The sequence below is a fragment of the Chaetura pelagica genome, unplaced genomic scaffold, assembly GCF_000747805.2.
Source record: "Chaetura pelagica isolate M959 unplaced genomic scaffold, ChaPel_1.0 scaffold55, whole genome shotgun sequence".
NCBI classification, from domain to species: domain Eukaryota; kingdom Metazoa; phylum Chordata; class Aves; order Apodiformes; family Apodidae; genus Chaetura; species Chaetura pelagica.
The window spans coordinates 4,140,446-4,159,137 of record NW_009953571.1 but is presented as its reverse complement, the minus strand read 5'-3'; the positions used below and the strand labels follow the sequence as shown (position 1 = coordinate 4,159,137).

Here is an 18,692-nt window from a genome sequence, read left to right as displayed (position 1 = left end):
TATTTTGTTCCAAACAGTTTCCTTTCTTGTCTGCCTTTTCCTAGCTGATGTATGGAGTGGTAGGAGAATAAATGTCTTTTAGACTTCATATGGCAGATTTTGAGAAGAGGGTCTTGTATGTTAGCTGTCCCAGTGCTGGCTCCTCAGGTGTCAGAGGAGAGCTGGAGGGGCAGGCATTTGAGCAGGAGAGGATGACTGCAGAATAACCTTCAGCAAGCAGTGCCCTGTTCCTTCCCTTGTTCTCTGCATATCTTGGTGGAAGGAGGAGACAGTCTCCCTCCAAGACTGGGGCAGTGACCTCACTGCATCCAAAGTCATTTGTATGCACCATCTCCTAATGTTGTACATAACCAACCAGGAATCCTTGCTCTTGTTTTAGCCACTTTCCCCCTTCCCATTCCATTGTCCTTTTGTCCCAGTGCCCCACAGTTGCACAGCTGCACTGTCTAGGTTTATTTTTCTGGTGCTCTTGAAGTGTCTCTGTGTGGACTGGGACAGACTGGCTGCCCAAGACCATGGTGGTAAATCCCCAAGATCAGACCTCTGTGCTTTATGGAGTGAGGGTGTTGAATCTCTTGAGAAAATTATGTCCTATAAGATACCCAGTGGCCCTTGTGAGCCTGTGAATGTGAGGCTGATGGTCTCCCATTAGCATTCAGAAGACAAGAAAGAGCTGTGAAAGGTAAGTGGTTTCTGAATTGGAACTACTGTTTTCTGATGAGTGGTTGGAGGGCTGCTTTACAAATCAGCCTGTGAGGAGTAGGCTGGGAAAGGCTGACAATACATCTGTTACTGAGCATAGATGTCCCCTTGAAATCTGAGATTCATTTCTACACAGTGCACGCTGGCTCTCATTTTCATGCTCTGTGGGTGTTTGCAGTATTAGCCTACCCTTGTTACTGCTGGAAATCTGAAATACTAGGGTAGGAATTGCAGTTTGGAAGAGGTCCCTGAAAGCAGTTTCTGGAAAGTGAGCCCATTTTACAGATAGATCTGCCCACATGATCCAGGTCCCAAGGAAAGTGTAGAGTGTTCTGCAAAATAGGATGTTCTTTGTCATCTCCCAGACATCAGGAAGGGTGAGAAGGGAGTTAAAGGAGAGCTCGTCTCCTCCCTGCTCAGATGATACCTCCAGGAAAAAGGAGTGACTCTTTTCCCCCTCATCTGGCCTCACATGGCTGTCACAGGAGAGTTCATGTCTGTTATGCATCGTTAATCTGAGTTTCTAATAGCAGTAAGACTCTGAACTTGGTCGACAGAGAAGTTAACAACCAGTTTGCTGGAGTCCTAACGGTTGATCACTTAGCCTGGGTTATTAACTGCAGGCAAGGACCAGTTTCTGGGAGATAATTGGGGTCATAAACAACAGCTATGTAATGGAGACTGTGCCCTAGGAGAGGGACTACTAAACATATTCAGCTGCAAAAAACTTACTGTCTTTGGATGGCATCCAGGTGCTGCCATCAGCCAGCTAGAGTTCAGACAGACCAGTTGTTGCTGTAGGGGAAGAGAAGCCTTTAGTGCTCAGCAGACAGCATCTGTCTGTGTTCAGGATGGCCCCTAGCTGGAAGGATGCTTGAATGTGGCCACAGGAGGTTTGATGAAACTTAAGCAGAAATTTGGAGGGTGTGGATCAGAGGCCACATCCCTTTTAGTCCGTTTCAGAAACAAGATGCAGCATTTAGGAGCGTTAAGTGCTGCAGCCTGGGCTAGGGTTGGTGGTGTCAGCTGGATTTTCCAAGTTGAAGATGTCTGAGGGTTGAAGTGGCCCCCTTGGGTTGTTCTGGCTGAGTGGTGACTAGGACTCCAAATGTCCTACTGCTGAAGCTTTCGCTTGAGCAGATGTGTGCTTGTGCACAGCAGGCATGAAATGTGTGTGCAGGGTCTCCTGGGCCTTTTGGGCTCTGCTGTAACATTGTTGGAGAATTAAGATTTCTCTGCCTGGAATTCCTTAATACAGACTTAGTTTATTGCTAGGAAAAAAAGTCTAGAAAAACACCCTTAAGAGCTAGGAGGGTATTTAAATAGAAGGGATTTTTGCCTGTACATTCCAAAATAAAACCCAGTTTCTGGCTTCTGAGCCCATTAAGAATCCCTGCTGGGGACACAATATACACAGGGATTCTCCAGGCCATGACAAGGTGTTTTCTTGCAGTGAAGGGCATGTTTGGACTGGAAGATAACTTGATGGGATTTCTGATATGGCATCAACCTCTGATTAGATTCATTCCACTCCAGTCGTTCCCTGTATGCATCTGATTGGAAGCAAACAGAGGAAAATAAAGGTGCAAATGAGTTTCTGTAATGAATGCACTAGCCAAGCTAGAGTGTAGCAGGTTAGGATCTGGAGCTTCTGAAGATTTTGTCCAGTCAAGAATGAGGGTAGCATGTGCCTGCCTGTACACCACAAGCTGAGCTGGACACACTGATGTGAAAGCTGGGAGGGTACCCAAAACACAGATGCCACAGCTCTATACTGTGGTACTTGAAAGCACCCTTGGATGCTTCCTCATTTTTAAAGGAGTCAGTCATTCTGCCCTGTTGCTTCCCATGGGTACAGAACTGCAGAGGAAAATTTAAGAGGAGTCTGTGGAGGAAGGTGATGTTGCCCTACATTTCCTGACAGCAAAAGCATGACAGCCTTGCCAGGCTGGGCTATATTGCAGAATCAAGACATTTAATGCTGTCTTAACATGGAGACCTGAAAGGCTGCTGTTGGTGTGCAGGTGAATTTTTTCCACTGAGCTTTTTGCTCTGACAGCAAGACCTGGCTTTCCTTGGCCTTGATTCAAAACAGAGTAGGTACCAGAGAAGGGCAGTGATCCCAGAGGGGGCTCAGGTTCCCCAGGCTTTCAGCCTTCCCCCCAGCACATTGCTATCCCTCTGGGTCATATGGGAGGGTTTTCAGCAGTTGGTAAAGTGAAGAAGGGCAGAAGTATTAGCAGTATATCTGATCCTGGTCTTGGAGGAAATCCCTGCTGAGAACTGAATTCACCAGGCTGAAGGGTTATCTTTGAGTTAAGGAAGGTCCTGCTAAAACTGGTGGGAGGTGGTTTGACACCTCCCCCTCCCAGTGCCACAGAAGTACACTGCACTAGAAGCTCCTCAGGAGAGCTAGAAACAAAGCAGGGAGGGAATCAGGCTTTCTGCCTGCACACACACTCTGATTCTGGTTCCTTAAGGTCAAGCAGTGTTTTCCAGGGAGTGGCAGAGGATACCCCAAGCTAGAGTCAGGACTGACTTGGGAGAAAGCTAAGAGGTGACAGGGACTTCTCCCTTTGAGATAAAGTAGAACCTCTTTATCACTGCTTGGTGGTGAGGAAAAGCAAGCTTTGCTGCACCTCTGCAGAGGGGCTGAGCGTGTGGGGCTGAGCTGGTGGCTGCACCAAGGAGGTGGGCAGGAGTCTCTCTGATTCCAGATATTCATCCAACTACATGAAGCACTAATCTCAAAGGAAGGCCTGGATATGCCAACATGTCTGTGAGCCAAACTAGATCGTGGCTCTGTGACAGTTCTGCCTTGGCATCAAAGAAGAAATAGTTTACCTGCAGCACCAGGCAGAGCCCCTCAGTAGTCACTGGGAAGTCAAGTGTGTGTGGGAGCCCTGCTGTGCCGTATGAAAATCTGCCCTGGAAAGAGTAAAAACATGAATATGGAAGGAAGCAAAGGGAACTGTCACGCTCACAGCTTCCTGCTCCTAAGCAGCAGCTCTTTCTGCAGCACAGAGAAGGAGGTTTGATGTTTCCTTGGACAGTGTTAGTGCTGTTTCTAATGTATGCATTCCGGGCTGAGATCTCCAGGTGGCAGGCTGACCAGGAACATGAGTAGGACCTGCTGGCTCACTGTGAAGTGACAGAGGCGAGAGGACATGCGAGAGGTTTGTGTTTAGAGCTGGGATGTGATTTTTGCACTGGAATAGACCTAATCATCTGAGGCATGACTGAGTCCTGTCCTTCCCCGTTCAGCTTGGCTGTGGGGGAGGAATGCTCTGCCTGCTTGCTCTGCCTCTCTTTGCTCCCAAAGGCAGCACACCTGTCCACTTGTGGCTGCAGGGCTCTCCCCTTGGCAGCTGGGGTGGGGAAGGAGTTTTTGTGACTATGCCATGGAACACCTACCACCAGCAGTATAACAAAGGCCATCTCCTGCCTGTTGCTGGCATGCTGGAGCAGGTCAGCATATCTGTGCATCCCCAGTAAATCCCCCGCTGAGCTGCTTCTCTGGCACACAGCTTTTAGCTTAACTGCCTTCTTATCCTTTGGGTGGACAGAAAGATTCCTGGATAGCTCCTAGGAGGAACAGGTCGTTTCTCTGAGTCAAAAAATCTTCCACTCAGACGTTAATTCACTTAGAATTTGTGGCTCTGATTTTTGAGCTACTGTCTGTTTTTTTCTTCAGTTTCTCTATGTGCCTTGGAGAGAGGTGGGGAGCACATAATCAGAATAAATGGGGAATTTCTGTATTTCTCACTGGTGCCAACCATCCTGCTGGAAAGCATCAGCACCTATTGCTCAGCTGCTCCAGGAATGGGAAGAGGAAATGCCTGAACCTGGGCCCTCCCCTAGTAGCTCCCCTAGTAGAAAGGCAGGATATGTTCCCAACTTTACTGGGAGGACTTTTGGACAAATTCTCAGCTCTCTCAGCTGTAAAATGCTTAAGTGACAAGAATGTGTTTCTAGAAGGTAGAGAGGTTAAGCCTTTATAGTAAGGTGGCAGAGTACACAAGATATTCAGAGCAGTTGATGAACGAGCAGAGCAGACTTTTGATGTCTGATCTTGGCATCACTCCCATGCCCATTCCCAAACTGCAGCTGAGACCAAACTTTTTGATAAATTGTGAGTTAGCAGAATTTTCCTGGGAAGGACTTCTAGCCTCACTGGACAGAGGAGTCTGCCTTTGTTTAAAAACCACTGGGTATCACTAGAGCATGGAAGAAAAGTGATTTCTTACTAAGCTTGGATTATGTTATGTACTCTCCATTGTTTGTGAGGGTCTCAGAGAACCGTGAAAATGACCCTTGTTTCTCTATGGATTTTGTTCTTTTTCATTTTACAAATATTGATTTTTTTTTTCTCCTGCGTCTTAATCAGAGCTGAATTAACAAAGCTGTTTAACAAGAGCCTCTGATTCATTTGGGAACTTTTTGTGCCCTCTACTAACTATCACAAGCAGCTGAAAGCAGCTCAGCGAAGAACCTGCAACCACTGTTGCAGAATTGATAGAGTGGGTGATGTGCCCTGACAAGAGCTGAGCTATCATGGGTCAAAGAGCAGGCTTAAAAAGATGGTCTCTTCAGCCTGGGCACAAATGCTAGGAAGGGTTGTTTGTAAGGAATAAAATTGAATGTCCTGAAGCTCTCCTTCTCAGACTTTTAAAACTTGAGGCCACTGAAAATCCTCAAGTCTACTGGATTATTCTATTTCTACTCACAGATCCTTAGGTGAAACCAAGAGCACATATTCACAGCAAAAGCTGATTCCACTCCTTGTGAACCAAAATCTCACTGTCATAGTGATGAAACTCCTAGGAAAAGGAACCATTGGTGCAGCTTTACCTTCTCCTTTTTTTTTTTCCAGGCTTTTAAGCAAGCCCCTTGATTGATTCAAGAGCTTGTACATGGCACAGAGGGTGGAACTTGAAGGCAGACAGAGACATAAATTTCAAACTAAGTCTGGTGGCCACTTGTAATGCTTTTAACACAAGTGAGAGTGAAGGTACAGCCTAGCTGACAGCTGTCCCTTGCTGTTCATACCTACCATAATGCACCATTGTGTTTTCTTGCACAGAACTGGGAGGGGAGGAAGCAGCCGCTGCACACAGTCCTCTGGGCTAAGCTGAAATCTCATGCCTTTCAGGATTATCTCTCCCCTCTTTTCAGTGGCCTGTAGGTTTTTTTAGCAACCTTCATGGCCAATAGCAAAAGCCTGACCTATTGTATATATTCCACATTGAGAAAAAGAGATGTTGCAATGGAGATAGAAATGGCATGTCCAGTTTTCTTTCTTCCCAAGTAGGCGATGGCACTTGTATCTTTGCTCTAGGACTCTCCTGTGGGCTCATCTTTCTTACGACCAGTACACTGTGGTGGGAGATGACATTTGCTTTGAATGAGACAAGGGTCTCCTTAAGCCAGCTGTTGTACTTTTTTCTCTTTGAGGATGAGAAGTTAAGTATGGGAGATCCCAGTGGGAGCAGGGAGATTGTATCTGAGAAACACCATCAGGCCAATCAGTGCTCATTAGTTTCTTCTCTGCAGAGAGTGGGCTCTTGAATTCCCCAGCCCCTTCTGCTCTGGCTGTGTGGATCCCCTGCATGTTCTCTGGGCAGTCACACCAGCCATGGCTAAAACAGGCCAGTAAGGCAGAGAGGAAGCAGAGGAGATGTAGCTGTTACACAACAGGTCAGCAGTGAGCTGAGTCTCCAGGCTCCTCCCTAATCCATGTTCTTTCTAGTAGTTAGTCCTGCAACTCACTTGCATTTTACTATAGCAGAAGGCATGAGATGGCTGTGGGACATCTCATCTTCAGCCTCCTTAGAGACCACGTCTATGCCTCAGGGTAGCTGAAGTCTTGTAAACCTAGAGGAGAAATAAGAAATTAAGAATCAAAACGTGTTCCAGAGTATTCTGGCTGAAGAGGAGCTCTGGCTATTCCTTACAGAGTGTAACAGCTATATAAAAGAGCTATATCAAGATATTTCTGGATCAAGAAAACAGTCGTCTTCTGCAGGAAGGCAAAGCAAAGGAACTGCTGGGTTTTTTGCAAGAATAAGAAACCCATCTCTGGGCAGATCTTGGCCCTGGTATTGAAAGCACTGGTAGTCTCTTTTCAGTGGAAGTTTCAACAGTACTACTGTGTCTTTACAAACAATTTCTGGTTTGGTGACATGATGCTTCCCAACAAAAAACAGAAAACTCCCAACCAACTCTAAGCCTCACAATTCCAGAGTCAGAGCTCAGACTGCTTCTCCCTGAAGGCTCAGCCAAGAAAAACAAGCCACTCCATATCACTGTCCATTTACCCTCTTGAACCCTGTCTCTCAGTGCTTCAAGGTAGATGCTTCAGCAGTTAATACTGTTCTTGGGGCATGTGCAAGGAACAATTAAAGCTCATTGTGCCAGTGAAGAGCCCTGGGATGAGCCAGGCTGTGGAGACAGCTGCCCTCATTTTGCTGTGTGCAGCAGCTTCCCAGACGATCGTGTTGCAGAGAGAGAGGCGAGTATGTCTTGCTGATTGCAGAGCTGAAGTTTAAAGCTCAAAGGCTAAACTCCATGTGGCATTTCTAGGCTTTTTTGCTGGTGGCAGCCGTCTTGGTTTGTAGCATTCCGTGTCTGGGCAGCACAGGGCTAGGGAGAGCACAGCTGCTGAGCCTGGGAAGCTGTTCCCAGCCAGCTGTGGCATGGGATTGGTGGCAGGAGTGAAGCACAAGTGTTTAAAGAATTAACATTTTGTTGTGCCTGCTTTACCTGTGACACTGCAGGATATAGATCTTTGATACTAAAATGACAGAAAGGACATGAACAGGAGTTCCTTCATCTCAGACCTCTCAAGGGTCAGCTAAGCCTCCTCCAGCTGCAAGCAGGAGGCTTGAAAGAAGGTGGTGTTAGCCATTCCCTGGAGAAGGGCCCTGCCAGGCAGTGTACAGCAAGATTTCATTTGTGACCCAGCAGTCAGAATGGTCTCTGCTTGTTTCAGCTCCTTGTGCTAGAAGAGGAGTGTATTGCCCAAATGGAAAGTCGCAGCTACAGGATAAACTTGTGCAGCTCCACAGCAGGCTGGTGTTCATGGAGAGGGGGCAAGATTTTCTCTTACCTTTGTGACTTCTCTGGAAACCAGAAACCTCTTCGGAGAGAAATTGGAAGTTGTCATTGGCATCTCCACTGAGAATGTCAACAGGAATCTGTCAGCGCCAGTCACAATGATACAAATACAATTTCCCCATTTAAAGCACTGCACCAACTGTACCTAATTAACCTTCATGACAGTGCAGCAATACAAGGAAATACGGATCATTAACTTCAGCTTCACTTTACAGAAGAGGAAGAGAAGTAGCAATGCCAGCCCCATGCGTTTCAAATTGAGGTAGGCTTGGAAATATCACAAAGTTAAAAATAACAATAATCCTTTTGGGGTTCTCAGAGCCTTAAGAGTGCACTTGAATCAGAGTTTCAGGTTTTTCTCCAAGAAATATCAGGACTGGAAACTTCTCTCCTATACGTGCTTTTTTATGACTCAACAACTAAGGCTTTTAGAAAATCACACATTCTCAATCACAGTGGTGCAGAGGCACTGAAGGTCAGAACAATTTGCTCAGCGTTGCTTAAAAATCAGCTGGGTAAAGCTGGGACTAGACTGAGTAGCTGACCCTCTACCCCTTGCTTGTTCCTCCAGACCAAACATTTTTCTAGGTAGGAGAACCTGCGTGAATCCACCAGTGGTCGCTTAATAGCTGCCAGAGGTGTAATTCAGGCTTGAACTAATGACCCCATCCCTTCCTCTTGTCTGCTGAGGGACAGACTGATGACATTGACTGTTGACATTTTGGTCTTGGAGCCAGCCCAGCTCCCTCGCCTGGAGCCCAGCAGGGATGGAAGTGTCCTGAAGATGTAAAACCATACATGCCACTCCCTGACACAGCTTTCCTGACTTGGGACTGGTTTTACAACTTAGTAGGAAAGAGCAACTTGTATGAGTCCCTTTTAAAGTAAAGAGTTCTCCTTGCCTGTCCTGTCACCTGCTGGCAGGGGCCAAGGGGAGGGATAATGCCTGTGCCATTTGTAGCAGCCCCAGCACAGGCTATGGTTGTGTCGCACAAAATAAACGCAAAGCCCTGAGGAGTTGCTGTGGCAGCTCTGAAGGTTGTATCAGTTATTAGTGACAAACTGGTCTCACTTCTGCCCTGGGTCCTAGGTGCTGTCAGGATCAGATGAGAAGACCTGGTTCTGCCCCAGCAGGCAGGGCTCCTGCTCTGGAGAGGAGAAGCCAGTGGGGGCTGCAGAGGGCTGGGGGCTGTGGGCAAGGAGGAGAGCCAGGTGTGGGGGGTGCCAACCCCAATCCAGTGAGCCAGCATTCATAAAGGAGTGCCTTTTATTCATCTCTTTTTTGACACCTTCTTCTGTTCTAAGCTGATGGGGTGAAGTGAAGCTGAAGGGACCCTTGAAAAGGCCAGGTCATTGATGGACAGGAAAAAGGCTTGGCAGATGGTGAAGAGCTTTCATAAGAATCATGGGCTGCAGCAGGCTCCAGGGAACAGAATTGTTCCCCTGCTCAGGCTGTGTGTCTGTCTCTCTGATTATTTTGTGTATTTCATCTCTCCTGTCTGTCTTGCCCTTAATCTGGGCTTCTCCGTGCCAACAAAATGCTTAGCTCACTCCATTGTCTGAGAGACTAATTTGCACTGTAAATTTGATGCTTATCTTACATGACAGCTTACTGTGGGGTTTATTGCAGTTCTGAAGGCAAACTAACTGGAGATGGCTAGAAAGCTTTCAACACATCATCTGGAGTATAGAACAAATGTGACCCATTTCATCTTACAGCCAGGTTAGGATGTGGCCCCTTGTGCTTGAGGTCACAAGAGATTTCTCTTTCTCTTTTCAGATCTGTTCAAACCTGAGTTTATTTGGGATACTTATGGTACAGCTTCTGTTCTGTGTTGGAGCTGTGGGAATGCTTCTGGCACAGCCTCCCACCCTCCTAGGACCGGGTCCTCCATCCCTCCTCCCTGCTACCTGTGGATTTTTAAGGACCATGAGAGTGGCTGCAGACCAGGTGCAGGCAGCATGCAAGCTCTGGTGCTCCAGTGTGCTGCAGCTTCATTGTCTCTGCCTAGCTTAATCAGGAAGACCCTTTGTCCTTGTCTTTCTTCATTAGTATTTCCTGACACTTTCTCCAATACGTTTAGCTCTTTTAACATAGCCCCTCAATCTCATCTGCAGTTGCCTTGTTCTCTCTGATCCCTGGGCTATCCACCTGCAAGCATTCTCAGATCATCCATGAGATTTTCACACTAGTGTTGTTCAGATAGCTGGGCAGCCCCAGCAGCCCCAGATCAATTGAAATGTGGACAGAAGCCTAAATCATTCTACAGAAGGGTTCCAGGTAGCCTCAGACAGAAGTTTAATGTTTGGAGACCAGGCAAATTATTGATGCAGCTCTTGGTTCTGCAGCTGAGAACACCAGTAGCTGTTGAATGCCCAGAGCTTCTGCATTGCAGTCCTCTGATGGGACACTAAGGATCCCTGGAGAGGGGAACAGGAAGAGGAGACCTGCTCTCCTCTGAGGATGGTGTTCATTTGTAGGACCAGTCTGATTTTTGCTGAGCAGAGTCCTGCTTTACAGTCATATGAATTTCTGCATCCCTCTGTTCTTCCCACCCTCAGTTTGAAGACAAAACACAAAAATGGCTGTGTGAGATAAGCTGTGTGCAGCAGCTGGAGGGGCAGGCAACTGAACTGGGTATGGAGTCAACAGGGTCTCAGCAGCTTTGAGAGAGAGGTGAAGAAAAAGCCACTTCAATAAATTGTTGAGGAATAGGCAAGCAATACATTATATACCAGGTAGAACTGTAACTACTTATGCTGCACCAGAACCTCAGCACTCAAACTCCATTTTGCTGCCCTGGTTATCAAACAGGAATGTAACCTAAGGCTTACTCCAAGTAATCAGAGCTGGTGAACACCAGACTCCTCACAAGCAGTGTCCTGAGACCTGCCCAAGGGAGACCCCTGTACAGCCTGGGAGAAGCTCAAGGGAAAACCTATGACTCTGAGAAGACTCCAAAATCCACAGAATTTAAAAGAATCCAGTACAAAAATACATGGGAAAGGATCATCACATAGCCTAACTCAGCCTCATGCCTAGTCTAGGTTCGGCTACTGTTTGCAGCCTCCTCTGAAGAAGCCCCCTTCTCTTCCCTGGCTAGAAATGGAGCCAGAGGAATCAAATCACCTTACTTAAAGTTCTGTGTTAAGTGCCTAAAAGTTAGCAGTTTGAATGTGAAGACGTCTTAATATGTTTCCTAAGAGGCTGGGAAAATCCTCCTTTCCCACAGATGGCTTGGTGCAACCTGAGAGCTCCCAGCATCAGTAGCTGGCCTCCCATCCACCCCAGTGCTTGTAGCACAGGCAGTAGCTCCGATCGTGTGGCAAGGTCAGGCTGTCCCTTCAGCCATGTGCATCCAGCACCCTGGGGCAGCTGGTGCTTCCAAAGATAAAATCTGTGCCCTGCTGCTGCTGCTGTGTATTTTCTGTCAGATTTCTGGTTGGTTTGTTTAAAAAATAGAGGAAAGAAAAAAAAAAAAAAGGAGGAAAGCTTGTTTTTCAGCAGCACTTAGAGACCCAACTATGTTGCACGACACACAGACAACTGGAAGATGGTCTCTGCTCCGAAGGATTCACAGGATAGCTTGGCAGAAGTACACTGAATAGCAGATGTGGTAAAGACACGGTGTGAAGCAAGTCAGTAAGAGGAAGATGTTTGCTTAGACTGAGTAGGTCTGACATCTCCATCAACCAGGGCTTGCAGCGTGTGAAGGCCCCGCAACCTGATGAGCAGTTGGGCCAGCCTCACGGCACTCCCAAGGGCTTTGCTTGCTGGCAAAGGAAATCTGCTGCCTGCCTTAGTGTTGGTTCTAATCTGTGTGGAAATGAAAGTGGGTGGAGACATCGGAGTGGGGTTTCCAGGTAGAGTTTTCTGCTGCCTGGGATATTATTAAAAATTGAGGAAAGAAGCTGCTGCCAGGCTGGATAAACAACAGAGCTTTAAAGAGAGGAGGTTGGGGGAGCTGAGAGTGTGGGAGAGTGTGATGGGAGGGCTGGGATCTCAAAAGAGAAAGTGCATTCAGCTCCAGCTCTCTGCTACCTACTCTTAGCTATATCAACCTTGGCCACCTGCTTAGGTGAGCAGTCAGTCCGTTTGTGCAGCCCAGTCTGGGCGAGTGACTGAACTGGGATACCACAGCCAGAGTGTCTCCCTCTTTGGTCCCAGGGACACATGCCAGGGAAGTCCCTGTGCCCGTGATGGGGGTAAGGCTGTGCACAGGGCTGTGCAGCCAGACTGGCTCCTTCTTTGTGCCACTGCTCAGAGACTGGCTGGTGCTGTCGTGGCTCCTGCCCTGGACTCACTGCAGAGGCCTGAGCACCATGTTTTTCTGCAGGCTTTCAGAAAGCTTTTCTGTCCCTGTAATTTCCCTGCTTCTCAGGAAAGGGGGTGTGCATCTAGCAGGGGACTAAAGCCCTCCTGCTGCATCAGCATTGTGCATCCTCTCTTCTGAATAGGTAATGAGTTAGAAGGGCTACTGCTGCTCCAGGGATTCTGTATTCCCAGCTGCCGCTTGCTTTTTTTCCTGCCAGGATTGCTTTATTGTATTTTTGCAATTATTAGTAACTTATCTCGTGTTCGGAACTGGTAGTGAATGAGAAGTCAGAGTAGTACCCAAAATACCTCGCCCCACAAAAAGAGCAGCTCCTCCTTTGCTGCCTGCGCGCAGCACGGTTGGCTGACGCGAAGGGAGAGGGTAGCGTGGAGGCCAGCGGGAGAGCTGTCAGGTGTCAATCCCGTGAGTAGCAGCTCCGAGTCAACCCCTTCCCAAGAAGTGGCAAGCTGTGAATGTTACGTCTGCAGTGTTGTGGGCAGGTGCAATGGCAGCTTGGGTGGGTATAGCATGCTGGCCTTGATCCAGTTGGCACAGGTAAACCAGCAGTGACACAGCGGAGCAGCTTAAGCACCGTCTTAACACTATCAAAGACGGAGCTGAGATCTCTGGAGGTCTCGTGCAACCTGAGGTGACGTTTGTGTTGCTGTATCTTTCCTCCAGTTTGCTATCTGTCCTAGATCCATGACAGTTCTCACAGATAGGTCTGTGCTGTGCCTCAGTTCCTCATCTGACATCAGCACAGACCTGCCTCCAAACAGATGCTTCCGAGGACCTGCAGGCCACACAAACGTCAGCTGTTGCTGTCTGCAGTTCATGCCTCGTATGTTGGCATTAGTCTCAGTGATTTATGGGTGTTGGCCAACACACAGGGAGGGGAATTACATCCCTTGTTAGTGGGATTTGCTTTGCATTGCAGCACTGAGGCTCGCGAGTTAGAGGCTGTTACTGACCTGCCTTCTTCCCTTCTTGGTCACAAGGGCCATTCTGCTGCCACTCCCTACCCTCCCAAAGTCCTCTCCTGCCGTGCTGTAGGCCTTGTTCCCCCTTCAGGCACTAAGAGGTCTGGGGCTGCAAGGCACTACATGTACAGGAGTGTGCACCATGGTGCACAGCCCTCTTGTGCTGGAAGAGGTGTCCAGGGACAAAGAAGGTCTGCAGCATGGACACCTCTGACTTTCTCCCTCTCTCTCTCTCTCTCTCCCCGCAGATGCCAGCAAGGACCACCCGCAGCAGCAGGCAGGAGTGATCTGGAGAGTGACAGGCGGCCTGTTCAGTATCACCCGAGGAGCTGTGGGGGCCACACTGGGAGGAGTTGCCTGGGTGGGCAGCAAGAGCCTGGAGCTCACCAAAACAGCTGTGACCAGCGTCCCTGCTGCTGGTGTTGGACTGGTGAAGGGCAGCGTCTCGGCAGTGACCGGCGGCGTCGGAGCCGTGGGCAGCGCAGTCGCCAGCAAAGTCCCTTTCACTGCAAAGAAGAAGGACAAGGCTGACTAAACCCCATTGCAGCTCCCTTCCAAGAGATCAACCTGCCCCTACTCTCACCCTACACAGCACCTCTTTGAGTTGGAACCAGCCACTTCAGGGAGGGTCAAGCACCCAAGCAGACTCTGGCTGCAGCCTGCTCAGCACCGCCTGCCTGACTCAGAGCTCACAGAGCCACTGTCAATGCCTTTCACTCCAGGCACCTACTGGGATTCATCTCTGCTCCCAGGGTTTCAAAGGCACAGTTGTCTCTGTCTTGCAGTTTCCTTTCTCCCTTCTTGCTCTTGTAAGCACAGAGGGGTGGGAGGGAGTGTCAGGTTCCATCTGTCTGGAGGTGGGGGGAGTAACAGGGGAAGAATTGTGCCTGGCTTGAAGTGTGGTTTGTGTTGTCAAATTCAGCCTCAGCCAGGAAGACAACCTCTGAAACACCCCTTCCCTTGGCTCTGGAAGGTGTGTTTTGGGGGTCTGCCTGGGGGGAACCATAGAAGAAAGTCCCATTGACACAAAGGAGAGATACTGTGAAGAGGGGGAAGCCTCCCTCCTGCCCTGCACCTCTTACCTTTTCTTTGCAGTGCCCGTCCCACAAGCTGCTCCCAATCACTTACTCCCTGGCTGAATTGCACCCTTCAGAGAAGGAACCCTCAAGCTCAGCAGAGCATCTCCAGGGATGATGCCACACATGAGTATCAGATGTCACAGGCCATCAACTTCTGCACAGATTTTCTTGCTGAGAAGCAGGAGGAGAGAAAGCTGCTCTATGTTCCCATTTGGGGAAGGAGCTGACAGTGGCATCTGCCAGGCCTCTGTGATACCGCAGCATGGGGGGTGATGCTCCACAGAGACACAAACCAGGCCCTTGGGCTTGACCCTTCCAAGTCCTGGCAGCATCCCTATCTGCACCAGGGGCATTTTGACTCTAGGCCACACTCTCACTCCACAGACATCAGTAGTGACCATGAGCAAGCGTGTTCCCAAATGCCACCCAAGTTCTGCTGCAAGGGGGCAGGGGAGGCCCTCCCTGTGAGCCCAGGAGCAGTGGCCTGGCTGTGGGTGGGCTGCACCACATTGGAGAATGCTTCCCTAAGGGGCTGTGTGTTCTGCAGCAGCAGCCAGCCTTCACAGGGCACCAGCAACTCCTTCTCCACCTGCTGCTCCTAGGGCTCCAGCCCTGCTCCTCTGAATGACCGTGTTGCACTAAATAGCCCACCACACTCGTAGTGCTGCAGAAACCCAGACACTTGCATTCATCTGGGAGTCACAGCCATCCTTAGCCATGATGCTCAGGAGGCCATGTGACATCCCACACACACACACAGTCACACTCTACTCACTCCAGGATCCCCTGTAATTCATGGGATGAGGAAAGCCACAGGCTCCACCGTTAGCTCTGCTGCTCCTGGCTTTGGCAAGTGATTATCCTAGGTCATTAGGTGTTGGATGCATAGGCAAGTGAAGCAGTGCTTGTGCTGTAGTTTATAAATATGCATCAGTGTTAGCGTGTGTCTATGTATCAGTCCACAGACATGTCTTCAGCCAGGTAAACAAAACTGTGCCACCGCCAGGGAGGAGTTACGTAGTCATCTTTGGCACTTCAGCTTATAGGTTTTCCCTAGGATCCTGGTCAAAATAAAACTGATGTTTTAGAGGATGTTTCCCCCTCTGTTTCCCAAGAGCATAGCTTAACGAAACCAAAGGAATGTGAAAAATCCCTTTTCTCCCATCTATGTGGTTTGTTTACTCTCTGCCCTATCTTTTGGACATTGAAGCCAGCTTCCTTGAGCTGCATTTCCCACTGAAGGTTGTTGCACTTCCTGGTTGCTCTATTGTGCTTAGGACTCAGACATCAGGGAATATTTAGGTACATGTCCCTCACCCCACCACCATTTTTACTGAATGTTCTTGGGCTTGTGAAGCAGTTTCATTCTGACCTTTTTTAAACCACGTTTTGGGCCTGACTTCAGTTGCTGTGTCCCTGTGCAAGTCGTGCTGGTGTTAATCTCTCTCCATACCCTTTGCTGGGTCGTCCCTGCTCTTTGCAGTGGCAAAAAAATGCTGATCTCCACAGTATGTTATTCTTGATAGCATGAGAGTGGTTTAACCTACATCTTTGTTTCTTGAAGAGGAAACAGCATTTGGTATGTGTGTGCATTTCTCTGTCTCTTTTGTTCTCGTGAAGGCCAAGCTGACCCAGACGTGTTGATTTTGTCTCTAAAGGCAGTGGCTTCACAGAAGGATCAGGCCTTGATGTGTGCCTGCACTGTGCTGGGATGCTCATGGCAGTTGGCAAGGCCAGAAGAAGCCTTGTCTGTTGTTCCTTTGTCTTAACCACCCTGCAATGCAGGAGGGCAGTTTGCACTGCATGGGTCTCTGCTCACGGCCCTCCCTGAGCACTTCTCATTTATTTTTCCAGATCACAGACTGCTCCTGAAGCCAGCTCTTATCCCAAAAGCTGCTTGTGCATAACTAGCTGTGCTGTCACCAACCCTCTGAGATAGATGCAGTTTCTTACTGGTGGGGACAGAAGTTTTCTTCCTAACTGCCTCTCCTAGGCCTTAGGCAGGAGAAGATGGTACCTAAGGGGCTATACTTCACCTACTACCCCTGGGCAGGTGATGGGATACTCATCATGCTTTTAGCTAAGCTGTATCCCATACAGGCTCTTTCTGGTGGAGGAAATACATCCTTCCCAAGGCATTATCTGCAGGCACTGTGTGTGCAGAGGAGGCATGGAAAATGGGATGAAGGTGCACTATGGAAGACCATGCAGGTCCTGAGGGCCTCCTATATTTTATTTCTGCTCTTCTGTGCACCCTTGCAGTAAAAGGAGCTTTCCATTGGTCTGGAACTTCCATTTCTTTGAGGGGTGGCCTGGAGAAGGAGAGAAGAGGTGTGAAGAGAACTCACAGCCTAAATTGCTGTTCTTACAGCCCAGCTAATGGAGAACTCATGGACCATAAATAGCAAAAGAGAGCAAACTAGCAGGCAGGGGCACAAGATTAAATCTACTTCAAAACCAGGTCCTCACACCACTTAACAGGCATTCAGGAATACATAACTATGCAGGACTCAAAGGCCTCTGAAAGTATGTCTCTTGTTACCATGCTAGGCCTGCTCGGTTCATCCAGCTGACCCAGCCCCAGGCTGTTTTTCCGGTCACTCTCATTGCCAGAGTAGAAGGAAAACAGGGTCAGTGTTCCCCGTCTTAGAGCAAAGATACATCCTGACAGCTTTGTTTGCAGGTCAGTAGGAACTGGATCAGATGGGGTTGGGTCCTGATGGATGCCCCATTTTTCCTGCTCACCCACTACAGAGGCTCCAGCCAGCTCAGAGTCCACCTGGACCACTGGTGCAGCCCTTCTCCCACCACCCCTTTGTGGTAAGTGACACAAAAACTATATTGTGCATAAATCCCATTGCTACTAGATGGGGGGGTCTGCTACAAAGTGGGGAGGAAGGGGGCAGCACTGAGGTGGAGGGGAGGATTGAAGGGATTTAATTGAAGGAGGAGTACCAGTTTTCAGGAGACAGAAGGTGAGGAGGGTGAGTTGAGGTGAGGAATGGGAGAGCAAAAGGGGAGTTTGTTTCTTAGGACAGACTCTGAATCAGAGCACGGACAGATGGAGTTTGTCCAGGGAAGAACACAGAAAGGAAAGTGGATTAATATCTGTTTTGGTATGTGGTGGTGGTCCATGTCTGGCTGGTGCCCTGCTTTTGTAGTAGTGATGATTGCCAGCGAATGGTCCAAACGTCAGATCATCAGATCGGCTGCCTCCTTACCACCTCCTCCCTTCCCAGTTCTACCCCAGGCTTTTGTCATTAACTCTTCATGGTAGGGCTGGTTGTCCCTGTGGTAGAGGTGGGATGTGGCCCTACACATGCAGCCCTGTGCCCTGCATGGCTGGATGTTCCCCATGCTCATGGGACACAGCCCAGCTGAGAGGAGAGTCCACAGGCACGCCCTCCCTTTTCCCTTTGCTCATCTCATTATTCTTCACTTTCTTGTTCATCCCCCCCAAACTTTCTGTATTGCCCTGGAGAGACTCTCCAAAGTCTCACTGAGACCTTTGTTAAACAACCACACTCATTGGCTGGGGGGGCAGAGAGGGTGACTGCCCCCACAGCTCCCCTGGCTGGGAGAGAAGTGCATGTCTTCCATCCCTCTCTGTCCCCTTGTGTTTTGCGTGTGGAAAATCTTAACCCACTTCTTGTCCTCTGGTTCCCTTCTCAGCCCTGTGGGCGGGTCATTTCTGTGTCTCCATTGCAAAGTCCCCCTTGTACAAACAGCAGTGTGAGTGGGAATGTAGAGACGGCTAGAGAGAGCCACAGAGCCACTGGGACAGATGCCACGGCCTGACTCTGCTTCTCTAGGAGCTGAGGTGCCCTTTGGGAACTCAAAACTGTCACTGTGGCCACGCGGTCCCTTGTACGGTGCTGGGCTCCAGAGAACACTTTTGTTTTTTATCATTTCATTGTCTGTAATTGGTTTCCTACTGAATTTGTTTGCTTGGTTTGTTTTGCAGTGTGTTTCTGGGAATATTCTGCATCTCTGTATTTTAATTACAGTAAAATTTGAGGATAAAAACCTTGGTTTTGCTGGCTCTTGTTTCCAGTGGGGAGAAACAAGGAGAGGAAGCGCAGCTGAAGGAGGATTTTAGAGATTCCTTGGGAAATAAGATCTCTCCCCTAAGGGCTCTACATGAGGCACCAAGCAGGGCTGAAACTGTCCCTGCTTGAACTAGGACATGGCTTTCAACTATGATTCAAAAGCCATTTTGCTGCAGGCACATTTCCTGATCAGAATGGTAAGAGTGGTTTAGTGGTTTAGATAAGACTTCTAAATTCAGTTTCTTGTGTTGGTTTAAAGGCCATTGTGTATGAGAACCTTCAGGTGAGAGACTTGGCCTAGTCCGTGAAAGTGGGATCTCATCAGCCAAAAACAGGAAACTTTCCCTCTACAGCACCTGTTTCTTCATGCAGGTTTGATTGGCTGCTTTTCCCAGCTGAGGAAGTGAGGGAAAACCTGGTTCCCCCCACAGCAGCCCAGCTTCTCTGCAG

The 18,692-nt window shown here is 48.7% G+C and overlaps 1 protein-coding gene across 1 annotated transcript in view; it reads left to right on the top strand.

Moving 5' to 3' along the window:
* Positions 1-13,649, top strand: part of LOC104390425 (transmembrane protein 263-like) — a 198,514-nt gene extending 184,865 nt beyond the window's left edge. The window contains exon 3 of the mRNA XM_009999563.1: positions 13,363-13,649. Coding sequence (XP_009997865.1) covers positions 13,363-13,649 — 287 coding nt within the window. The remainder of the gene's footprint in view (positions 1-13,362) is intronic.
* Positions 13,650-18,692: the final 5,043 nt, after the last annotated feature.